The following is a 24,355-nucleotide window of genomic DNA, read 5'->3' on the forward strand; positions in this document are numbered from 1 at the left end:
AATTACTGTGCCAAATGTTCATCCCATAAAAATCATTTTAATATAACCTAATACATTAACCAAGTGGAAAAGAAAAGCTGTTTACCTCAATAAATATAGAAAAGAACACCATGAAAGTTTCAGTCATCCACTCATGACTTAAAAACAATAATTTCTTAGAAAAAAATAATAAATTAGAAGGGATATTAACTTTATTAAGGTATGTTGACCAAGATCCTGTTGTAAATTTCTTATTTAACAAAACATACAAAGCATTCCTTTAAAGTCAGAAAAAACATAGTAAGATTTCCATTAACTGAAACAGATGTGAAAAATCAAATTGGAAGTACATATAATAAGCCTCAGCATGAATATTTCAGAGAAAACTTTCATGACAGTAGATATAGTCTCATAAACTGCAGAAAGCCAAAGGAAAATACTGATAACTCCATATTTCAGCTAACGATACAGAAGCACTAAAAATAAAAATAATTTTAAAAAAAGAAGTAAACACTTTTTAAAGACTTCTAAGGTAAGCCTGGAGTAGGAGAAAATTTCTCTATAGGAATTGTAACTGGTAAAGGCTAAATATCTGTAAACTATGAAGAACTTCCTCAAATCAGTGATAGAAAAACTAGTGACTCAATATGCACAAGGAACCTGAATTAACAAGTCTTAGAAAAAAAAAATCCAAATGGCCACTAAAGAAGTTACAGCTCAATTATCAAGAAATGCAGTCTGAAATAAGTAAATGCCAATTTAAAGAACTGGAGTGACAAAAATACTTTATACATATTAATACATTTAAAACAGTGTGACTCCTGAGTAAAATTTTCACCATTCCCTTATTTGCCAGTCACATAAGGGTTAAATGCATGATGGAAATTCAATTACAATACATGCTTCCTAGGTGAAGGGCACTATACATAGCCTAACACCTAGAGTGAAAGACATCTAATTATTGTAGAAAAATGGGTAAGTTGATTAAAAAATGGAACACTAATCAGCAGCCAAAAAGAATAAGCAAGGATGAACTACAAAGTCATATTCACCTAAAAAATGCTTACCATCAGTATTAAGGAAAGAAATTAACACCTAGAGATGGTATCGCCATACCATCTCTTTATATAATAATAAGAGGAGATATTAAAAAGTAATAATAAATGCTAATGAGAATGTGGAGCCACAGAAGTATCAGATTGCTGCTGGAAATGAAAAACTGCAATTACTGGGCCCAAAACGATAGCATAATGGTTAAGGCCCTCGCCTTGAATGTGCCGGGATCCCATATGGGCGCCGGTTCTAATCTTGCCAGCTCCACTTCCCATCCAGCTACCTGCTTGTGGCCAGGGAAAGCAGTCAAGGACGGCCCAATGCTTTGGGACCCTGTACCCGTGTGGGAGACCCGGAAAGAAGTTCCTGGCTCCTGGCTTCGGATCAGCGTAACACCGGCCGTTGTGGCCACTTGGGGAGTGAATCATTGGATGGAAGATCTTCCTCTCTGTCTCTCCTCCTCTCTATACATCTGCCTTTCCAATAAAATAAATAAATTTTAAAAACAAACAAAAAACCAAAACTGCAATTACTTAGAAAAACAGCTTTATGTGAAACAAATATAAATTTATCAAGTGACTTACCAATTCTACTCATAGGTATTCACTCAAGAGAAATGAACTTACACGCCTGTATCCACATAAATTTTCATAGCAACATTATCTCTTTTTTCTCAGTGAAGGCAGCTTTGTAATGTTTATTCTCAAATTGGTTTAATTTGCTATTATTTCCAATCTTTCAAAATTTTTCTCATGCTTATTATACATTTCATATTTTACTGTTTATAGCAGCATTATTGTTAACAGTCCAAAGGGAAAACAAATCAAACCATGCACCAACAAATAACTGGATTAACAAAATGTATATCCATACAATGAACTATTACTCAGCAGTAAAAAAGAATGAGGCACTGATATATACTGCAACATTGAGAAATCTTGAATGTATTACTCTAAGTAAGAGAAGTCAGGCACAAGATGCTGGAAGCTTCGTGTATTTATTGCATTTATCTAGAAATGGCAAATGTCGAGCAAGAAAACAGAATACTGGTTACTTGGGTTAGAGGTAAGAGCAAGCATAATTATAAATGGATGCAAAGGATCTTCAGAATTGACCAAAATGTTCTAAAATTGGACTATGGAAATGTTTATGTAGCTCTCAACATTTAGCATAAGTCGCTGAACTACACACTTAAAAACGCAATGCTGAATGAAAAAAGTTGGTTAATTTATGCCAAGTAGGATACCATTTAAATAAAATTTAAAATCTAAAACAGTAGTACATATTGTAGACATAAAGGATTTCAGAATCACATATGGTAACAGTTCATACTAAAGCAGAGTGGTACTTACCTTTACGAATATAGGAAGGGTAAAGGGATGGAAAAGAGTGGTTTGCCATATACAGTTTTATTTCTTAGGAAAACACAACTCGGTAAACGCAACAAAATATTAACATCTCAGTACAGATACACAGATGGCACTTATAGTATTTTGTTTACCAAGATATCGCAGATGTCTTGAAAAAGAGACCATCTTACCCTTGCTTGACTCTGTGTCTTTATGGATGTCTATCATATTGGCTGGTGTACAATGAAGCATTTCAGGAGACAGAACCTCTGAGTGCAACGTTAACTCAGTGGAGAATTCCTGGGATCCATCGCTGTAGTCCACAGATCCTGACAATGTTCTGCTTAATTAAAACATACATTTTGTAACAAGCTGGATAACAAATACAGTGAAATTAGTTCTGACTGCTATAATAAAAACTTACACTGAGAAATCATTCTGTTTGAGGATTTCCTGAAGTCTCTTATGAAATTTTTTTTCATTTTCTGATGCTGGCACAAACCTGCAATCTTAGAAAAAAAATTCAAAGCAATGTTTTAAATATACATAAAAGTATATACATATCCAGCAAATGCATGAAATATTTTGCTTTCTTCTACATTAACTTAAAAAATGGTAGCACATTCCTATCTTGCCCTTGACATACACAACACCATCTAATGTGTAGTTCTATTATAGAATCAAACAAATGATTTTTATTGAAATTACAAAATCCGGGAAGTGGGAGAAAGGCTGTAGAGACAACAGTGCAGCCTCAGCTCAGAAACACAGGAGGTGGAGAGTAATGAGCCAGGAGCTGGGGCTACGGAGACCATGGTGGAAATCTAACATAAGAACCCAGACCTGGAACTCGCTGGAGGGAGTGGCACAATTGGCTGTAAACAAAGAGCCGTATACCAACTTCAACAAGTAAAATCGAACTGCAGAACTGTGGGTGACAGAGCTTAGAAACCTGTCCCAAGGAGAAGATTCTGCTAACCAGAAGTACAATGAGCAAAAAAGACAAAGGCAAAATGAGTATTACTGAAGACAACCCTGCAACGGAGCAAAACCCTATGCCAACCTCAGAGTTCACTGAGGAATACATCAAGAAAATGGGAGATACAGAATTAAATACTTGTTATAAAGTTTCTGATCAACAATGAGAAGCACATAAAACAGGCATTCAAGGAATTTTAGGAATATGTCACACTGGAAACGAATCAGATGAAAGCTGATACATTAGAAATGAAGAATACAGTGAAGCAAATTAAAAGGACAGTGGAGAGTCTCCAAAATAGAATGAAGCAAGCAGAACAAAGAGTCTCAGAATTGGAAGATATTTCCTGTCACCAGGGGGAAACAAACAAAAAGCTGGAAGCAGAGTTGGATCAGGCCAAAAAAAAAGTATTCAAGAATTGAAAGACACTATTAAGAGGCATAATATAAGAATTATGGGAGTCCCAGAAGGTGCAGAAAGTGGGATTAAAGGTGTATTCAATGAAATAATCAAGGAAAATTTCCCTAATCTGGAGAAAGAATTGGGAAACAATATCCAGGAAGGGCAAAGAACTCCCAACAGGCTTGATCAAAAGCGATCTTTACCACAACACATGATAATCAAGCTCTCTTCAATCAAACATAAAGAAAAGATCCTTAAATGTGTATGTGAAAAACATCAATTGACATATAAAGGAATGCCAATTAAATTCACAAGAGACCTCTCATAGGAAATTTTACAGGTCAGAAGAGAATGGAGTGGCATATTCCAGATTCTAAAAGAAAAAAATTGTCGGCCCAGGATAACATATCCAGCAAAGCTTTCTATTCTCTTTGAAAATGAAATAAAATTCTTCCACAGTAAAGAAAAGTTAAAAGAATTTACCTCTTCCAAACCTGCCCTACAAAGGATACTTAAAGGTGTTCTCTTGACAGAGAAGAGGAATAGCACCTTCCAAAACCAGAGGCAAATGTGAAGAACATCCCACAGAAGACTAAATCAATGAACAGTCATTGCTAAAATGACAGAACCAAATTACCCCCCTACAGATTAACCTTGAACATAAATGGCTTAAGCTCAATCAAACGTCACAGATTAGCAGACAGGATTAAAAAACAAAACCCATCTATTTGCTGCCTACAGGAAACACGTTTCACCAACAAAAGTCAGTGGAAACTATCTCATGGATTTTGATTTTTTTATTGTTGTTAGTTTCATCTCTTCAAAAGTTTCTTGTAATTAAATTATTCAATGACTCATAGATCAAACAGTAGCATCATTTTCTTTAAGAAGGTTCTTGATTTTCTTTTACATTTCTTCAATGACACATTAGTCATTCAGTAGCATGTTATTTAACTTTATGATGTTGCTAATTTCCCTTTTCCTCCTGTTGCTGATTTTGTTTTGTGGCTTTTCATTTAAGGGGATGTATAGTAGCTGTGTAATGGAGACTGTCATATCTAGTAACATGTTATTTAACTTCATGGCATTGTAAATTTCTATTTTTCTTCCTATTGTTGATATTGTATTGTGGCTTTTCATTTAAGAGGATGTATAGTAAATGTGTAATGAAGACTAACATATCCAGATGTGAGGATACAATGCAGAACGCATCTTTACTTCCAAATCAAAGACGGACTCCCAATGAAACTATTTATTATAATGACAATAGGATGCTGGACTCTGCCACTGTCCTTGCCCACAATAATGGACATATGACTGTGTATGAAGAACTATGCTTTAGTAATGATATAGGGGAACTTGGTGTGGGGAATGGAATTGGGGAGGGGATAAGGGAAATCCCAGAGGCCTATGAACTGTATCATAAAATGATGATGATGGCAACGATAATAATAATTTAAAAAAACAAATTACAAAATCCAAGGACTTGAAAAAAAATCAGTTCAAGTTCTACAATTAAAGTCTAAATTTAAAAGATGTTTTCAACCTACATATGTTTCATATACACTGAAACTAAATACCTTTCCCTTGTTAAGATACATCAGAACATTTTTATATTAGTTACTTAGTAAAATTTTAAAATTTTATTTCGATTCCAATATAAGTTTATTAGTGTATTTAAAATAGATCTTTACATTATCTCTTCTAATTTCTTACCTTTTCTTTTTTTTTTTTAAAGATTTATTTTTATTATTTTTTCATTGGAAAGGCGGATATACAGAGAGGAGAGACAGAGAGGAAGATCTTCCGTCCGATGATTCACTCCCCAAGTGAGCGCAACGGGCCGATACTATGCCGATCCGAAGCCAGGAGCCTCCTCCGGGTCTCCCACGCGGGTGCAGGTTCCCAAAGCTTTGGGCCGTCCTCGACTGCCCTCCCAGGCCACAAGCAGGGAGCTGGAAGGGAAGCGGGGCTGCCGGGACCAGAACCGGCGCCCACATGGGATCCCGGGGGTGCAAGGCGAGGACCTTTAACCACTTGCGCCACCGCGCCGGGCCCTAATTTCTTACCTTTTCTAAAGATTTATTTATTTGAAAGGTAGAGCTAGATGGAGAAAGAGAGACATCTTCCATCTGCTGGTTTAGTCCTTACTCCTAAAATAGCCTCAATGGCTGGGACTGGGCCAGGACAAATTCAGGAACCAGTATCTTTATTCAAGTCTCTCACGTGGATGCACAGGCCCAAGCACCTGGGTCATCCTTTCCTGCTTTCCCAGGGCATTAGCAGGATGTTGGGTCAGAAGCAGAGCAGCTGGAACATGAACTGGGGCCCAAAAGGATGCTAGTGTTACAGGCAGCAATTTAATTTGCAGTGCCACAATGCTAGCCCTAATCTTTTTTTTCAGGTATTTATTTTTATTCGAAAGGTAAATTCACAGAGAGAAGATAGAGAGGGCCTTGCATTTGCTGGTTCACTCCCCAAATGTCTGCAATGGCCATAGCTGAACTGATCTGAAGCCAGGAGCCTCTTCTGAGTCTCCCATATGGGTATGAAGTCCCAAGGATTTGGGCCATCCTTCACTCTTCTTCTTCTGAAGAAAAGCAGCTGGAATTAGAACCAGTGCCCATATGGGATGCTGGCCCTCAGGGTCGAAAATTATCTTGTCGATGGTACTGGTCATATATCTTTTACCTTGTTCAATCATTAGTATATATGGTGTTTTAAATCCCTTAACATTCTGCATGAATGCAGCAGTGCATAAGAATAAAATATTTTCTTCCAAGCTGTCTATAATTATCAAAATTAGCATTTATGTGACAAACCTAGAAACAATTTAGCAGCCTTATGCCAATGATTACTTTTCAAAGCTTAATTAACTAAGCAGTATTTCAAATTAGAAATTCATGTTTTTTTTGCAAGTTTTCTCTATCTCATTAGGAAACAGTTTTATCATATATTAGAAGATTGAAAAGAAACAAAAACGTAGGGTAAGATAATGAGTTATGGAAAATCAAGAATGGTGAAGATGTCAATTTCTTTGGGGAAGAGACAGACAATGTCTCTTTGGAGATTATAAAGGTAAATAATTATCTGGTTATACAGCAATCATAATAGAAACAATACATAGAAAACTGAAAGGTATTCTGAAAAGTAAACTCAAATGTCAAAGGAGGAACTAATGATTAACCTGTTCCATTAAAATGTTTAATTTTAAAAACTCAGCAGAATATCATTATCTATACCTTGTGATTCAGGTTGGCTAATTTGAGAAGCTTCATTTCTGTTTCTTCGACGCTGCTTTTCATCCTCCCATATGGCCTGTAAACCTGGGTTTCCACCAATTTGAGCTGTAACATAAACATTATGCACTTTAATATAATAAGGATCAAAGTAAAAAAAAAAATACTTGCTTTTAAAAAATCTAAACTTTTCATTAATAAGCCTTGCCTTTTAAGAGCAAGTGTCTAGTTTGTGTTATAATATAGACAAACTGTCGCAGTTTAGATTTACTGTTGCTTTGTTCTTAGTTTTCTTCTACTCTCATTACATCACGTCTTTTGTTTTCTTCCTATATGTAATCTGTGGTTCAACACCGAAAGTCCAGAAAATGAGTAAAATATTAACACTTGATGGTAGCCAATAAATCTACCTAACTGAAAGTAAAATGCAGAATACATAACGTAATTTTATACTGGCTAATTTTATTTAGTATTCCTTTATGTTCATATACATACAATTATAGCCATATAAATGAAAAATTACTGTCTTACAATGTTGATAATACTTGCATCCTTCTCCCATAATATCTTACTAACATTTCCTACTAAAATTCCAAATTATTTTGATCACTGATTTGCTTCTTAATTTTATGTTAAAAGGCAAAAGACAAACAGAAGTCTTATCTGCTGTTTCACTCCCAGATAACTGCACTGGTCCAGGCCACATCCATGAAAAGGAATTCCACCTGGGATGCCAATCCAGGTTACCTGTATGGGTGTAGGAACCCACAGGTTTGGGATATCACCTCAAAGAGTGTGCATTAGCAGGAAACTGGAACTGGAAGCAGAGCTAGGTCTCCAAGATAGACACTCTGTATCATTCCACTTTTTTTTTAGTATATGTGCTGCCAAAGCGAGCACAAGATAGACACTCTAAAGGGAGATGTGGGTATCCCAAGTGTGTGTGTGTGTGTGTGTGTTAACTGTTATGCAAACTTACTGCTGCTGGGTCACTAATTTTTTAAAAACAAAAATATAAACTAAGAATAATTGTGTATATGCCTTCAATGTCCAGCCGGTTTAAGATGTCAGCAGCTACAGCATCCACTTCCAATTCACATGTACTCTGCGGCTCAACACCTTCCAGTATTAAAGAGCTGTAATTAAAAAATACAAAAAGTACAATAATCATGTTAGATTAAGCTATGTAAGATTTTTTTCTTACTTACACAAAATTTCATATTTAGGCAGTAATTTGTAAACCTTATATTAAATTATTTCAGTTATTCATAATTCATATTGTATGTCGAAATATAAATGAAACAGGATGAGAAAATTAGAAAAAGATCTGCTATATATTCTTCATGTTTGGTTCATTACATATATAAGGAAAATACACTGCTCTAGCATATGGTCATACCCAGGGCAGAATGACATAGGCTATAAGAAAACACACATGTGTAATCAGTTGCCCAGAGGCTTCCTCTTTTACAATCACAGATAGCTTTCAAACAATGGGGAAAGAACGTACAACAAGAGATAATGGAAGGCAAGCACACTGAAAAGTAGCAAATGGCACTGTTCTTCCTACCCTCAACTAATGCTGAGCTGGATGACTCTTCAAAATGCACAGCTAACCACAGAATCCACAAACCACAAGAATGTTCCAACAGTGGGACCCTAGCTAAGAAAAGTGATGCCATCACAAAGTCATTAATTTTTATGGGAACTACAGAAAGGTGTTTCCACTAACGTTCTATAATTCAAAAGTGCTTCTTTCTTTTTTTTTGCAGTCAAAGAAGTTTCTAAAGATACCGCATGTCCTTCAATGACAGAATAAAGAGAAAACATCTAGCATGGATTCCAGTGTACTCAATTCAAAATAACATGTCCTACTAAAACAAACCAAATCCATGATTTTACTTGAAAGTGCCATGTTTCAATTTGATTTGAAACACTTGCAATGTTCATTTTTCATATCTATGTCTGAGGGAATTTTGAAGTAACATTAGAAATTAATTTATTAAAGGTGAAAATTTTTAAAATGCAAATACTCTCACAAACACACTTTCATATATGTAGGGACACATATGGGTAGAGAAGGGACATGTCAGCCAACCTATCTCAACATTTTTACCTTCCAGAATAAAAATAATTCTCAATGTAGATCATCTTTTTTAGTCATATAATCTAACAAAATCTATCTTGCTATGGATGAAAGTCCCAGATAAAATAATTTATCATCAGCTAGTTTCCTCTTCTATGCAAAAGTTGCATAATTTGAAGTTACACTGAAAATGACAAGGATGAATAAATATCCTAGAGGTAGTAGTACATTTATGTCAATAAAGGAAATAATATAATCTCACAGTAGAAATTTACAACTAAATTTTTTTGTCCTTATTATAAAACTGCTCCAGACATTCAGAGCAAGAGGTATTCCTGGGGAGAGGAAATAGTTTTCAGAATTAAAAATGTTTCCTGTACACAGAGTTAAGTATAAAAAAATATACTGAGTCAACAAATACATGTAGTAGCCCATTCACTTTGATCATGAAAGGTCAGAAACCAATACAATAGTAATAAAATAAGTATGCCTTTTAAGTGTGCCTTTCTGAACATTTCTAGCCATAATTTAACACAGGAGATCTATTAGACTGCAATCTCTGAGAGCACAGCTCAGATAACTGTACTTTTGAAAATCTCCTTTAGATCACTCTGGATTATCAGGTTGAGATTTCTACTATAACCTCTTGATTTTTGTGAACTTAATACTTTGTAAACATAACAAGTATGTTCCATAGTATATGGCAATTTAAGCCAAGTCAGATTTGTGGAGCTGCTGACTCATCTCCCATCTCTTTCCACCTTCGTTGCTCTCTCTGTCACTTATCACATATGTGATGTTTGTAAAGGGATATACGATCTATCTGTTTTTGAAGGCACTTAGCAGATGCTAGTACTGGGAACAAAAGTAAGATGAACAGTTACAGAGTACTAATTAATGGTAAAACTTTTGAAATTATTATTTGTATTCAATGAAATTACAGATTTTCATTTCATATAAAACGATAAAAACACAAAAATATAAAATAATCTGATATATATATGTCTTGTATTTATTATAAAATTCAATTCTGAGTGCTTTCATTGGCTTCCTACTCATTTTTCCATAACTTTATTCAACTCTTGAAAGTAATGAGTTTCTTAAAAACATATAAAGTTCAAACTTTTCATTTAAATAATTTCCCAAAATTATTCCAATCAAGGACACTTTATTATGTGTGTATGACCCAACCACAAATATATGTTTAAAAAAAGCTTCAAATTACATATAAGTTTTAATTTGATTGATCATATAAACACAAAACAATTAAAAAAAAAGCTACTAACTGCAAACTTTGAAAACTGGGGGACCTAGTGAGTAGGAAAAAAGTGTCTGTGTCAAGCTGTTTTGCTAATTTTAGCATGAGAATGATGTGTCATAGGCATAAGAAAATGAAGCAGCAAGTAGCATATTAGTAACTTTACTCTAAATTAAAACTTGAATTCAGGATGGTAAATAATCATCTCTCTAAACTTAATACTATTACAAAATGATTACAAATAACAATTCTGTTATATCTGAGAAGAAACTAAGCATACATCTGTACATACCAAAAAGTTCTGATCATTGTGGCAAATTGAGTCAACAGACAAATTGCCCATTATTTCATTCTTCAATACTCATTTTGATAGAACAGACGAGTCATAAAAGACTTCTAACATTTTTTAATGAGTTTCTTTGATACCTAACTATCTTAAATATCCTTCATAAGAGCACAGCCGTGACTTGGTGGGGGATGGGAGGATTGGAGTTGTAGATATTTTGCATCAGGGTGTTCACTTCCTAGACAACCACAAAAGCTAGGAGCCAGAAACTCAAATGCAGGTCTCATACATGGGCAACAGGCCCATACCACATACTCAAGCAATTACCTGCTGCCTCCCAGTGTGTGCATTAGCAGGAAGCTGGAACCAAGAACAAAACTAGGACTTACACATGGGATACAGGCATTCCAACCAGTGTCTCAACTGTACTACAAAAGGCCCACCACATAAATTTAATTAGATCATCCCAAATAATTCTATAATTTGGAAATTCTGCGAAGTACATACTAGTATTAAGGATTTGAAATTACATAAATTAAACATACAGAAAACTATCTTTGGGGAGCAGTCCCTGGTGTCACACTGACAGCAGCTGCTGCTCTCCTCACAGCTCAGGCCCTACACCCAGAATTGCCTTTTTTGCACTTGCTGTTTCCATTAGTAGCCATGGCAGGAAGGGGTCACTAGGCCACAGTCCCGGGGCCAGTGCCACTGCAATGAGCTGGTAATCTGTGACAGAGCCCCGCCACACAGGCAGGAGATGCTCTGCAAAAAATAATTTCATTGTGGAAAATGGGGGGTAGAGAGAGAACCCTAGTCTAGATATTAGAACAGGAAGGTCTTGATTCAGCCTGTGTTCCCACTGTGTCATGCTGAACACTGCTTATTAGTTCATGAATAACCTTGAAACTGGTTATTTACAGATCTTCCAAGTCCTCCAACATGTGTACACCTCCCATCCACAGCACAGTCTGTCGGCTCCTCTGCCTCCCACCAAAGGATGAAAGCTAGGACCATGTACGTCTCCTATTTGGGGAGCAGGTGTGTTCTAGATTTTCTCCATCATCACCATAGTCCCTGGGCAATGGGGCCTGAAACACCACAAATGGGCCCTTAAAGCCCAGCCCTGCCTGCATTTCCAACAGAACACACCAGGCACCGTGCTGCCCTGCCTGGTGGGCTCCCTCTGTCGAACTCTGGCCCCCTTACTCCTAAGTATGGCCACCAGGTAAGAGATACAAGGCCATTCAAGGGCAAGAGCAGACCCTTAGAAAATACCCTGAGCTTTAACTCTACCCTTGAGTTTGACTGTATCCCTCCTTGGGAAATAAGAAAAGCTGCCTCAATATTCCCAGCAGAGCAGACAGCAAGCAGGTGGAGGTTACAAGAGACAGAGCCAGTGAGGAGGGGTGAGTTGGAAGTTTCTAGTTCCTCAGTTCCCTCCCCAATGTCACTGTCACCCAGGGTGGGGCTGGGAGAGGTGAACACCACAAACAAATAACATGCAGACTGGTTTAAAGAAATGACATCCAAACAAAAAACAGTATGGATTGGATTATTGAAGTTACATTGTCCATGTTGGTTTCCTTATATAAAAAAGAACATATGGTATTTGTTCTTTTGTAATTGACTCTTTTCACTGAGCATAATGGTCTCTAGTTGGGACTACCTGGTTGTAAATAGTATAATTTCATTCTTCTTAATAACTGAATAATATTCCATGGAGTAGATGTACCACAGTTTCTTTAACTACTTTTCTTTGGATGCACATTTGGATTGTTTCCATGTCTTTGCTATTGTAGATTGTGCTGCTGCAAAGACAGGATTACAGATCCCCTTCTCATATGCAGATTTCACTTCTATTGGGTATATTCATAGGAGCAGGATAGCTGGGTCATATGGCAGATTTATTTGCAATTTTCTAAGCACTCTCCATACTGATTTCCACAGTGGTTGCACTAGCCTACACTCCCACCAGCAGTGAAGGAGGGTGCCTTTCTCCCCACATCCATGCCAGCAGGTATTGTTAGTCGAGTTCTGAATGTAGGCCAGTCTCATTGGAGTTAGGTGGTACCTCAATATGGTTTTCATTTGTGTATCTGATGGCTAGGGAGCCTGAGCATCTTTTCATATGTCTGTTAGCCATTTGAATCTGTTCTTTTGAAAAATGTCTGTTCATCTCCTTTGCCCATTTTGTTATAGTGGTTTTTTTTTTTTTTGTGCTGTCCCTGGGTTTCTGAAGCTTTTTGTAAATCCTGGATATTAGTCCCCTATCACTTGTGCACTATACAAAAATTTTCTCCCATTCTGTTGGCTGTTTCTGTTTGTTTGGCTGTATCCCATGTATTTTTATGTTTATTTCAGTTTTGTTTATTCCAAATAATATCTTTTCTCTGGTCGAATTCATCACTGGCTCATGGATTACATGGTAGCATAATTTTCCCAAGAGACTTTTGTGTTTCCTTTTTGTCACTCATGTGTTGGCTACTCAGTGGCGTGTTTTTTCATGGTGCTATAATTAGTTGTTGATGTTGTTGTTGTTGTTGTGGCTGTTCTAACTCATACCAATTGTTGACCATGTCTCATGGCTTCTCAATTATGGAAATGTAGAGTGAAGGAGTACTGGGGTCTGTCATATACAGATGTGGGGGAATGATGGAACATGCATGCATCTCTGCTACCAGATGAAAGATGGATTCCCAATGAAACTGTTGGACACATGTAGACAATGGGATGCTGGACTGCCTGACGTTGTCTGTACCAACAATGTTGGGGTACATTTAAATAAGAGACTAATAGAATTATGATTCCTTATGAAGGACTACACTATTATAGTAAAATGAGGAAAATCTGATGGAGGGTGGGAGTTTGGGGGGAAATTCCAGCCTATATGAAATTGTACCACACAATTCAAAATTCAAAATAAAAATATAGTATTAAAAAAAATGCCCCCCAAAATGACATCTATTCCTCACCAATCTGAAGCTGCATATTCATCACTGATTTCATGGCTCCTTGATAAACCTCTCAGGTAAAGAAATGGGTAGGGGTGCTAGCTGTATGGCATACCACCACTCCAACTCTCCTAGAATTTCAGAGATACTAAGCTTCACACCACCTGCCACCTCAAACTGGTAGTCTTACAAACTGGTAGTCTTTCATTTATTTATTTTTTAAGACAGGTAATGGTGATTCTCCTCTGCTGCCACATCCAGACGTGCCAGAAGACACAACATTCAGCAGGTGTGAGTTTGGAGGTAGATTTAACAATTGCAATAAATAAATATTTTTAAATATTTTAAAATATTTTAAAAATATTTTTAAATATTTTAAATATTTTTAAAAAGAAAAAAGTAATCTAAATTATACATTCACATTTGCTTATAAGCCACTTACAATTAAAAATTATTTCCAACCTGCACTCTTAATAAAAAAAAACTGATTAAAAAAATTGACATCTACTTAGTGAAAAGAGGAAAACTACAACCAACCTGCCAGTATTTAACTAGTCAATAAAGAAATCAAGGAAGTTCGGGCAATATTGTGGCTAAAACAGAAATCATTTTTTATGTAGATAAGCCTGAATGATAATTTACATGAGAATTACATGTCTGCTTTACAGTACAGAAATCTAAGCATTCAGAATCTATTCTCTATTGAATCTAATCAACAATAGAACAGTTAAAAGAGTGGCTGGAATTGTGGTGTGGCAGGTTAAGCCACCTCTGGGGACACCAGATCATAGCACTGCCCCAGTTCTGATCCAGCTTCCTGCCAATGTTTCCTGGAAGACAACAGAAGATGGCTGAAGCAACTGGACCCTATGAACTGTAAATTGGGCCCATGTGGAAGACCAGAATGAAGTCTGTGGCTCCTGGCCTCACTCTGTCTGCACTTGGCTTTTGCAGCCATTTGGGAAGTGAACGAGGGATGGAAGACCATTCTCTGTCTTTCAAACAGATAAGCACATTTTACACAATACATCAATATTTTTCTATAAAAATTTAATATTTAGAAATTTAATCCGTTATTTAAAAGTATTTGCAATTTCAGATTTAAATAGCTATTTTATTACAGATGTGATTTTTTTGAATTTTAGAATGTGTGATAAAAATGAACATTTGAGAAAAATGTAACCATTTATCTCAGATTTGTCTCATTAATTAGGTAGTAACTAGGTACATTTTCAAAATTTTTTTTCAAAATCCTGTAGTTACATGAAAATTAACACTGAGTTTGTTCTTTTTTTAAAAAAGAAATAATATAATAAAAGGTTAGGGTAAATTATGGAAGCCATTGTTTCTGATCATAACTAGGGGATATGTAAAATTTCCATTTCTTTTGCAATATTAACCAACCTTGGTATTTCATCTTCTTTCCACCGAAATAAAGTACCAGCAAGGGAATTTCCTGATAACCGTTCCTTGCATGACCCAGATGCAAGCAACGTCCCACCTAGGAATAGAGAGGTAAAAGGGAATAAATTCTACTCATAATGCACATTTAATTACTTTTTAAGTAAAATAACATAGATCCTATAAGACTTGTTCCTAAAACTATATCTAATATCATACATACAACGGAATACATATACATAGATAAGAGTACTGATTCCAAACTAAGACAGGATGATAAGTATTTGCAATATAAAGAGAAACCACTACAATATTTTTATAGAATAACTGCATGATAATTTGAGTATGCTATTATGGTAGGAATACTTTAAAATTTCACTTGAAAAATAAGGATAATTAAATTTTGGTTGACTTTAAATTCCTAAGTATGCTATATGAGCCTCAGCTAAAATTCCGGCAGAAACTAATTTAAACATAATTTTAAAATTCCTGGGTTAAAAAATAAAATAAAACAAAATAAAAATAAGAAACTAAACACAACATACTCCAGAAGTAACAGCTGTAACAGTGAGTGGAAACCTGAGACATGTGAATGAAATTTGATACTCAGTTGAAGAGGAGACTCTACACTTACACTTAGGTGTCCTAAAGAATTGTGACATGTTTTTGATAGTCTTAAACACCTTTCTAAATAATCTACTGTGGGAATTCAAATTTTTCACATAAGAGCTGAATAAATGTATGAAAAAGAATCCTAACATTAACAAAGACTTTACATCCACAATCACCCCCAGTTCAATTCTTTAAAAATCGGAATAATTAAGACAAAATAAAGTGTCAACATCATTATTTTTCTTAATTCAATAAAAACAAGTTATAAAAGGTTTTGCTGCAGTATGGAAAGAACATTTATAAGAAATTATTTCTGTAAATTGTAACAAATTATTTTTAGTAAATTTATGATTTACTAAAAAATGTATTTAGTAAAAAATGAATTTACTAATTCATTTACCAATCACATTATAAAATTCATCTTACCTATAATCTATTTTCTTAGCATATTTGCTAAGCGTACTTGTAAGTTTCTTATATGCACATATAAGGTTTTTTCAACTATAAATGCTAAAAATGCCTTTGTGGTAATAAAAATAAAATCCCTTGGTTTAAATATTAATGTTCTTATTTAAATATTAATATGCCTATTTTTAACAAGCTATAGTAATAAGTAAATTTCCATTTGACAACTGATCATGAACTGATTGGGGACAAAATTGTAAATGTATATACAATATTCAGATTCCTAAAATTTTCACCTTTATATATATATTTCACTTTCTGTTTTTTTTTTTTTTTGAAACATTTATTTTACTTGAAAGAGTTAGAGAAAGAGATCCTCCCATTTGTTGGTTCATTTTTCAAATGGCTGTAACAGCCAGAGCTGGGCTGGTCCGAAGCTGGGAGCCAGGAGTTTCTTCTAGATATTCCACATGAGTCAGGGGCTCAAGGCTTTGGGCCACTCTCATGCTTTCCTAGGTCTTTAGCAGGGAGCTGTGGAGGATTAGCTTGCTATGCCACTGTACTGGACCCCGCATTTCACCTTCAAAAGTAAAAGTATATTGAAGCTATTGTAGCACAGTGAGTTAAGCTGCCACCTGCAACACTGGCATTCCATATCAGTAGCAGCTGGAATACCAGCTGCTTTCATTTCTTTCTTTCATTCTTTCTTTTTTAAGAAAGCCAGATATACAGAGAGGAGAAAAAACAGAGCGGAATATCTTCCATCCGATAATTCACTTCCCAAACAGCCACAATGGCTGGAGCTGAGCTGATCCAAAGCCAGGAGCCAGGAACTTCTTCTGGGTCTCCCACACGGGTGCAGGGTCCCAAAGCTTTGGGCCGTCCTCGACTGCTTTCCCTGGCCACAAGCAGGGAGCTGGATAGGAAGCAGGGCTGCCGGGATTAGAACCTGTGCCCATATGGGATCAAGGAACATGCAAGGTGAGGATGTTAGCCGCTAGGCTACCACACCGGGTCTGCAGCTGCTTCATTTCTGATCCAGCTCCCTACTAATGAGCCTAGCCAAGCAGTGGAACACGGCCCAACTAACTACTTGATCATTTGCCATCCATGTGGAATATCCAGATAATTTCCTGGCTCCTGGCTTTAGATCAGCCCCGCCTGGACCACTGCAGCCATTTGGATAATGGACCAGAGGATTGAAGAATCTCATTCTCTCTCTGCAAACTTGCTTTTCAAGTAAGCATTTTCAAGTTTTAATTAAATATTTTAAAAAATATAATTTTCTAAAAAAGTAAAATTATATTAACAATGTGACAATAACCTTTTAATATTACACTACACATATTTATTTACTACAAAATTTTGCTGTCAGTAACTGCATTATTTCTTAACAAAATAAAAAATTATTCTTTTTGTGATTTCACTATAATCTTTTATCTCCACTAAACAAAAATAAATACACTAAAGACCACTTCTGTGGCAAATGAAGACACAAATTTTATTTCACTATACTGACATTTCTTTGCTTTTAATTTCCCCTAATTAAATTGCAAATAGTTCTGCCTTCAAATCTGTAAAAATGTCCTTTATAATTTTTAAAACTGAAATTATAACTCCATTAGTTGTCTAACTTTTAAAAATAAAACAAATGATTTATGTAGAGCCACAAATTCAAACTTCTATTTTGTTTTTCCACATAATGGGGGGATAAAAACCAAATTTGAAATTTTGAAAGCTATTTGTTTTTCCTGCAATACGTACTGTACATACTCCAGAAGTTTTCCATTTCTCAATCTTTCTTAAATTCTCAATTGTATTTGACATAGATAACCCATTGTATTATATTTTCCCTAATGTTTTTAGCTTGGAATATTTTTTGATTTACAAAAAAAAAAAAAATACAAGAACATCAGAGTTCTATGTACTAATAATCTGGCTTCTTTTGGGCCCAGCACGATAGCATAATAAGGCCCTCGCCTTGAATGCGCTGGGATCCATATGGGTGCACCCATATCTTTAGTAGCCTTTTGCATCTCATATTGGGGTGCCTAGGATTTCACTACAAAATAGTTTAATTACAAAAGACTTCCCCTATTTCCTGCTAGCTAATACCCCTGAAAAAAGCAGCAAGAACTGTCCTGGGGCCCCAGCTTCTGCCTGGCCAAGCCCTACCCATAGCAGCAATTTGGGGAGTGGTGAACTAGCAGACAAAAAAGATCTCTCCCTCTCTCTCTCAAACTCTGCCTTTCAGAGACTCACATGGAATTGCAAGCTCCTGGTTTTGGCTCACCCAGTCCTGGCTGCTGCAGACATTTGAGGAGTCAATCAGCACATAAAGCTCTCTCTCCAACTATCTCTGTCTCTTTCGATTTCTACAAAATTTTTAAGAAGTGTGAATATGTAATTTAAATTATTGATTGTAGAATACTCATTCCAAAGCTTTAATTAGAAAATGAAAATTAACCTTACTTTTCCTTCTTGCTTTTCGGAACTTGACAGCAGCCAGATTTATTAAATTCATTCCATAAAGATTGTAGTCAATGAACAGCTGTAGGAGGTAGGGAATATGTGCTTCATGAGGCTGGTAAAATTTATTCATTATGGCTCCACTTTGCAAAAGTTCACATATCCTACATCAGAAGGAATGTTATATTTAAAAGAATTGTTCATAAAATATTAAATGAAGCAATCATTATACAAATATAGTAAGAAAATCACAATAGTAGATAAACATCTCATTTCAGTTTTACTCTGAATTTGTATTTGAAGTTTAAATCAAATTTTAAACTAAACAGTATGTACTAAATGATGTAAAAAAAACTTGACAGGTGAAGAATACTTTGATTTAGATCAACTTAATGCAAACTATATTGAAAAAATAAAATATCAAATGAGACTTCTCTTAAGAATCACAAAAAAATTTTTAAGAGTATATAAAAATTCACAAAACTAAGAGCAAATATTCCCAATCTACCCCTCAGAGGTATTACCGATTTAATACTTTTCTCTCTTGCTTTTTTTCCTTATAATGAGCAAATACAGACAACAGGCAATTATAAAAAACATAAAAATTCCCATGGGAGGATGTATATCAAGCACCTAGAATGTGCATCAATAGAGGTGTATAGAGGTTTTCTGCAAAACCGTTTGGGGGGGATATCTTCAAGCAAGTGCCTGGTGATCTAGTGGCACTTCTTTACTGAAGAGGAAGATGAGTAGTTCATGCAAAATTATACATGTAGAAGATCAAGAGAAAACATGGCTTATTAACAATTTAATTCACTGAGGAAAAGTGCAATCCAATATCAGGGGCTGTAGTGAGAGCTGGAGTTGCAGAAATACTGAGACGTCAGACCATTCAGAGCTTATTAACACTGTTTCCCTCAAGATTTATTTATTTGAAAGTCCGAGTTACACAAAACAAAGGAGAAAAGTTGGTTCCTCTTTAAACAGGCCAATTTGCTCCTTTCTCTAGCTCTGACTTTCAAAATAAGTAACCTTTGAGGAAAAAAAGAAGAGTTGTCACATCACAGAACAAGTCACAGGAATAGCTAGCAGCTAACAAAATTTTCTCTGCCTTATAAGCCTTCACTTTAAAATAGTGTTATTTTATTTAGATACATATGGAAATTTAGAAATTGTGCTTAATAATTTGAAAACCCTTTAACTCATTAAATGTTAACATCAGTAACGTTTTTAATGAAAATTGTGTTTTGCAAAACAAACAAAAACTTAAGAAAATAACCATTGTTCTACATGTTTATGAATCCCTTAACAGAAGACAGATGAACTCTCAAATCTGCTTCTGTTCAATATGCTATAATGCATTATTTTGGTTGGAGCACATGAAGAAAGTTCAGCCACACAAATAGTAATTAGAAAAGGGAATACTAATTTAATAGCCTTTTCCAGTAACTGCTAATATTCTTCTTTGATTGTTACTTGGAAACTCAACAAATGTTAATTTCTTTAAAGGTTAGCTGTAATGTAGCATCTGAAATCATAACAATGAGTTTTTTACACCCCACTGCATTAAAATCTATTGGTCTACCTTGCACACTGAATAGTTTTCACCAATGTATAATTTCCTGCACCATGCACTGTGCCTGTTATTTTGAAATCAGAGACCTGGTAAGTTACATGGAACTGCTAAATGTTTATTATTTATCATATTTAATAGCATCTAATCAGAAAAATCATACAATAAAGTATTATAAAATCATTAACAGTAGGAAACTTTTTCAAAATTGCTTGAAAACTCAAACTTTCTCATTACCAACAGCCTTATTTGCCTTGAAGTGACAGACTCACTTTTTTAATTTTTTTAAATAAGTGTTTCATGTTAAAAAAAAAAAAAAAAAGATGCTCCAACTTTTAGAAAAGTGTTAGGGTCGGTACCTGCGATGTCACACCTAATATCGGAGTGCTGATTCCTGTGCTGGCTGCCTGCTTCCAAATCAGCCCCCTGTTAATGTGCCTGGGGCAGCAGATGATGGCCCTGGTGCTCCATTCCTAGCCACTCACACGGGAGACTCCATAGAGTTCGTGGCTCCATGCTTTGCCCTGGCTCAGCTCTGCCTGTTGAAGCCAATTGCAGGCCAAGCCAGTGAATGGAAAGATGTCTCTAACTTTTCCTCTCTTTTGGTTACTCTGCATTTTAAATGAGTAACCTTTGCAAAAGCTAGCCAGTTCAGCTTGCAGGTGAAAGCCACCATATGAGTATAAATACTTCTTGCCTAGGGACAATCATTATACTGTAGCACACAGTTGTATTTCTTGCTTTCATTTTGTCAAGTAACTATTAAAAAGATACATACATATATATACATATATATATATACAAAGTTAAAAATTTAAAGCAATTTTTAAAAATTTACTATCTCCATGGACACATATATAAAATGTAAAAACTATCAGTGTTTAGTAGAAGGAAATATGAAGATTTAGGAGCTTTATGCCAGTATGCTGATTTAGGACAAGGTACAGAAAATTTATCTATCAACGAGCATAGTGTAGAAGGTAAATCATATTACTATCGTGAAAATAATTTTGATCATATAAATTCCCTGAAAAGGTGTCAGGAATCTTCAGTTCATACTTTCAGAACTCCTGTTTTAGAATGGTGACCTCAAATTTTTTTTCTATAAAGGAAGAACTAAGGCTCCAGTAAGGGCTTAACATTTGAATTAAAAGGATGAAACATGGCAAATAGAAATTAACTAGATAAAACTAAAGTAGGGCAGAGAAGCATCCAGCTAAAGTCAAAGAACTTGAGTTTACAGAGGTACCAATATACATGCTTGCTTTTGTCCTGTAGTAATCAAATACTTTAGCTTAGCTAAGCCATTAAATAAGTGGCTTAATTCTGAATTCATTGTTTTTAATCTGGCAAACAAGCTCAAAGGCATAAAGACCAGAGGAGAAAAGAAAGGGGAAGTAGTCTAGAAAATGGGAAACACCAGAGCCAAGAGGTTTACAGTCTACAACAGGCAGAAGGGATGGAGTAAAAACCAGAACAAGGCAAAAAACAAAAATGAATAAGCAAACAAAACACCCACAGATATGAAGGATCTTATGGGAGCCATAAAAAGGTTCTGAAAATGAAATTCAGTGATAGGTATATAAGTAAGAAAAATTTTAAAAGGTCTTTGAAAAGCACATATTTAAAATGTGTATCTTTTGTGACATGCAAATAATACTTCAATGACTTATTTTTTTAAAAGACTGTACTTAGAACTATGATTTAACCTGCATTTAAAATCTTGCAGGTTGGATAAGTTCTGTGGTGTGGTCAAGACAGCAAGTAATTTACAGAGAATAGAAGTAAATATTAAGAGAGCAAGTATAGGCAGCCTGCTGTATCTGTAGTTTCTGCATCTGTGGACTTTGTATTACAGATTCATAGCTCAGAACCAAGCAAACCTCCACAAGAAAGTATTTATTTTTGGAAAACAAGTGCATCTGCACTGGACATGTACAAACCTTTACCTTGCCATTACTCCCTAAAAGAATATAGCTTGACAATCACATAGAATGTATAGGGGTGGCTATGGCATCACATGTTAAGCTGCCACTTGCAAGACAGGCATTCCCATATGAGCACTGGTTAGTCCTGGCTGTCCCACTCCCAATCCAGCTTCCTGCAAATGTGTCTAGGAAAGCAGAAGAGGGCCCACACACATAGACCCTAGTTACTAATTTATCAATGTGGTAGACCCGGATAGAGTTCAAAGCTTCTGGCTTTGGCCTGTCCCAGCCCCTGCCATTGCGGCCCCTGGAGGAGTGAATTAGCAAATGGAAGATCTTCCTCCCTCTGCCTCTCCTTCTCTGTAACTCTGCCTTTCAACTAAATAGATAAATCTTTAAAGAAAAAAAAAAATCCTTTACAGTATGTTCAATGTAATTAATAAGATTATATTATATCAGATATATGAGTAATGATAAGTAATCTAGAGATGACCTAAAGTATACAAGAAGATATGCAAATACTATGCTAACTCCAGAACCCGGAATTCCTGCCAAAGGTCACCTATGAAAGAAGCTAGTCCTCAAATCATGCACACAGTGCTCACGCATTCATTTAATCATTCATTCAAGAGTTACTACTGTGAGCTAGGCGCAACATCAAGCATTGGGGATTTAGCAGAGACATAGTAGGCAGAAGTGTCTGCACTAAGGGAGTTTCATTCTAGTGTGATACACACACATATGTGGAAAGCAGAAGCACACACAGCTGTCTAGGGAAATCCTCTAAGTGCACGGGTGAGACTCAGTGTACTTCAACATTTTATATGCATTCTATAGCTGACACATACATAGCACTTGCAATGTGTCAGGTTCTATTTTGGGGATTTACAGATAGCAATACATTTAGTTTTCTAATGATTCTGTGAAAGGAATAACTGCTGATGGTATCATGGCCATGATTACTGAAATATTTACTTGGTTTAATCCAGAAAAGTCTCATTTCCTTGGAAGCTACACTTCTACTGTCTTTATTTAATCTGAAGAAAAACATTGTATCTTCTCAAAAGGCTACCTTTTAGAATCTAGTACCTATTGGCAGAGATGACATTCTGAGAAAAACAATATTCAACATTCCTAGAAAGCAACTTTTAGCTTACTAATCACCATATGATAGCTGAAAACCCTTTGAAGACAGAGGCAGGGGTGTGTGTGTGCGCACGCGTGTAAGCACATTCTCCTGAGTGCTAGAGCAGGCTAGAGACAGAAATACCAATTGGTGGCAGGAGAAATGAAAACTAAAACAAAAAACTAGGATACAAGTTTTCACTAAATTCTAGTATGGCATAAACAAGATTCTGAGATCTGATAAGTCCTTTCCTTCTTGTCGCACCTCAAATTTCTCCTTGCTTTGAAAATGAAGAGGTAGTTTCTCTCAGTACTGATTAAACAACTGGTCTGAATGGCAGGACATCAGCATCATATCAGGTAAGCTATCACTCTCCTTACCTACTTCTACAAACTCTAAAAGATACAGCTGGGGCCATAAATCAAGTTCCCTCCACTTTAAAAATATTCTTACTTTTTTTCTGCCAAGGACCACTTGCATATTTATAACATAATGTATGGGCCATTCAAAACGAACAACTTCAGTCTAAGCCTGCTACCGACTGATTACATTTCAGGTCCTGCCCACGGGTGTCTTGGCAGGGCTAGGCCTGATGATTCTGACAGCCTGCACTGGATGATTCCCACCCCTGGAGTGAGTCTTTGTTTCTACACATAAATGTACATTTTATGTTCTTTAATAATACTACAAATTACAGGCCTGATACACTTTTTTATTATTAAAATACCTAGATAATAGTTATTTATATGTTGGTTTTGTTTATTTTTGTACCTTTTCACCATTGCAGGATTGTAAAGATAGATCTTCATAAAGTGTCTTTCCTTCTCATGATAACCATAAAAAGGCCTGAAATATAAGAAAAAGATATTTCAAATTATTTTCATCATTCAGAGATGAAATAATGGAACTTACTGCCCTAGTTAGGCTGAGCAGACCTAATTCAGTCTTAATTTTAATATTGCCTAATTAAAATATTGTTAAAAACTAAAATCTTTCAGTCAAAACTAGGAAAATGAACATATGAAATATTAAAGACAAAATTTTTAAACACCACATTTGAAAACACCAGGGACTAAAGAGAAGCGATAAACTATTTCTGCCTGAATCTCAATCACTGTGACACTATTAAAAAATAGTTCTCAGTTATCATACACAAGATAGACTCAGGCACCTTCTTCCATTGCTGATTTTTTTTTCTATCAAAACTACAATTTTCCATGAATACTTGTATTGCTTTCCTTGTTCAGAGGTTTATT

The 24,355-nt window shown here is 35.5% G+C and overlaps 1 protein-coding gene across 3 annotated transcripts in view; it reads right to left on the reverse strand.

The window, feature by feature from the left end:
* Positions 1-24,355, reverse strand: part of REV3L (REV3 like, DNA directed polymerase zeta catalytic subunit) — a 164,082-nt gene that overhangs the window by 84,085 nt on the left and 55,642 nt on the right. For all 3 annotated transcript variants that reach the window (XM_040983897.1, XM_040983899.1, XM_040983898.1), the window contains 7 exons: positions 23,871-23,945; positions 18,476-18,636; positions 14,990-15,086; positions 8,043-8,137; positions 7,005-7,109; positions 2,806-2,890; positions 2,573-2,721 (listed from right to left, as the gene is read on the reverse strand). In XM_040983897.1, the coding sequence (XP_040839831.1) occupies positions 2,573-2,721; positions 2,806-2,890; positions 7,005-7,109; positions 8,043-8,137; positions 14,990-15,086; positions 18,476-18,636; positions 23,871-23,945 (767 nt within the window). The remainder of the gene's footprint in view (positions 1-2,572; positions 2,722-2,805; positions 2,891-7,004; positions 7,110-8,042; positions 8,138-14,989; positions 15,087-18,475; positions 18,637-23,870; positions 23,946-24,355) is intronic.

The sequence above is a fragment of the Ochotona curzoniae genome, unplaced genomic scaffold (assembly GCF_017591425.1).
Source record: "Ochotona curzoniae isolate NIBS_2020 unplaced genomic scaffold, NIBS_Ocur_1.0 contig_3819, whole genome shotgun sequence".
NCBI classification, from domain to species: Eukaryota; Metazoa; Chordata; class Mammalia; order Lagomorpha; family Ochotonidae; genus Ochotona; species Ochotona curzoniae.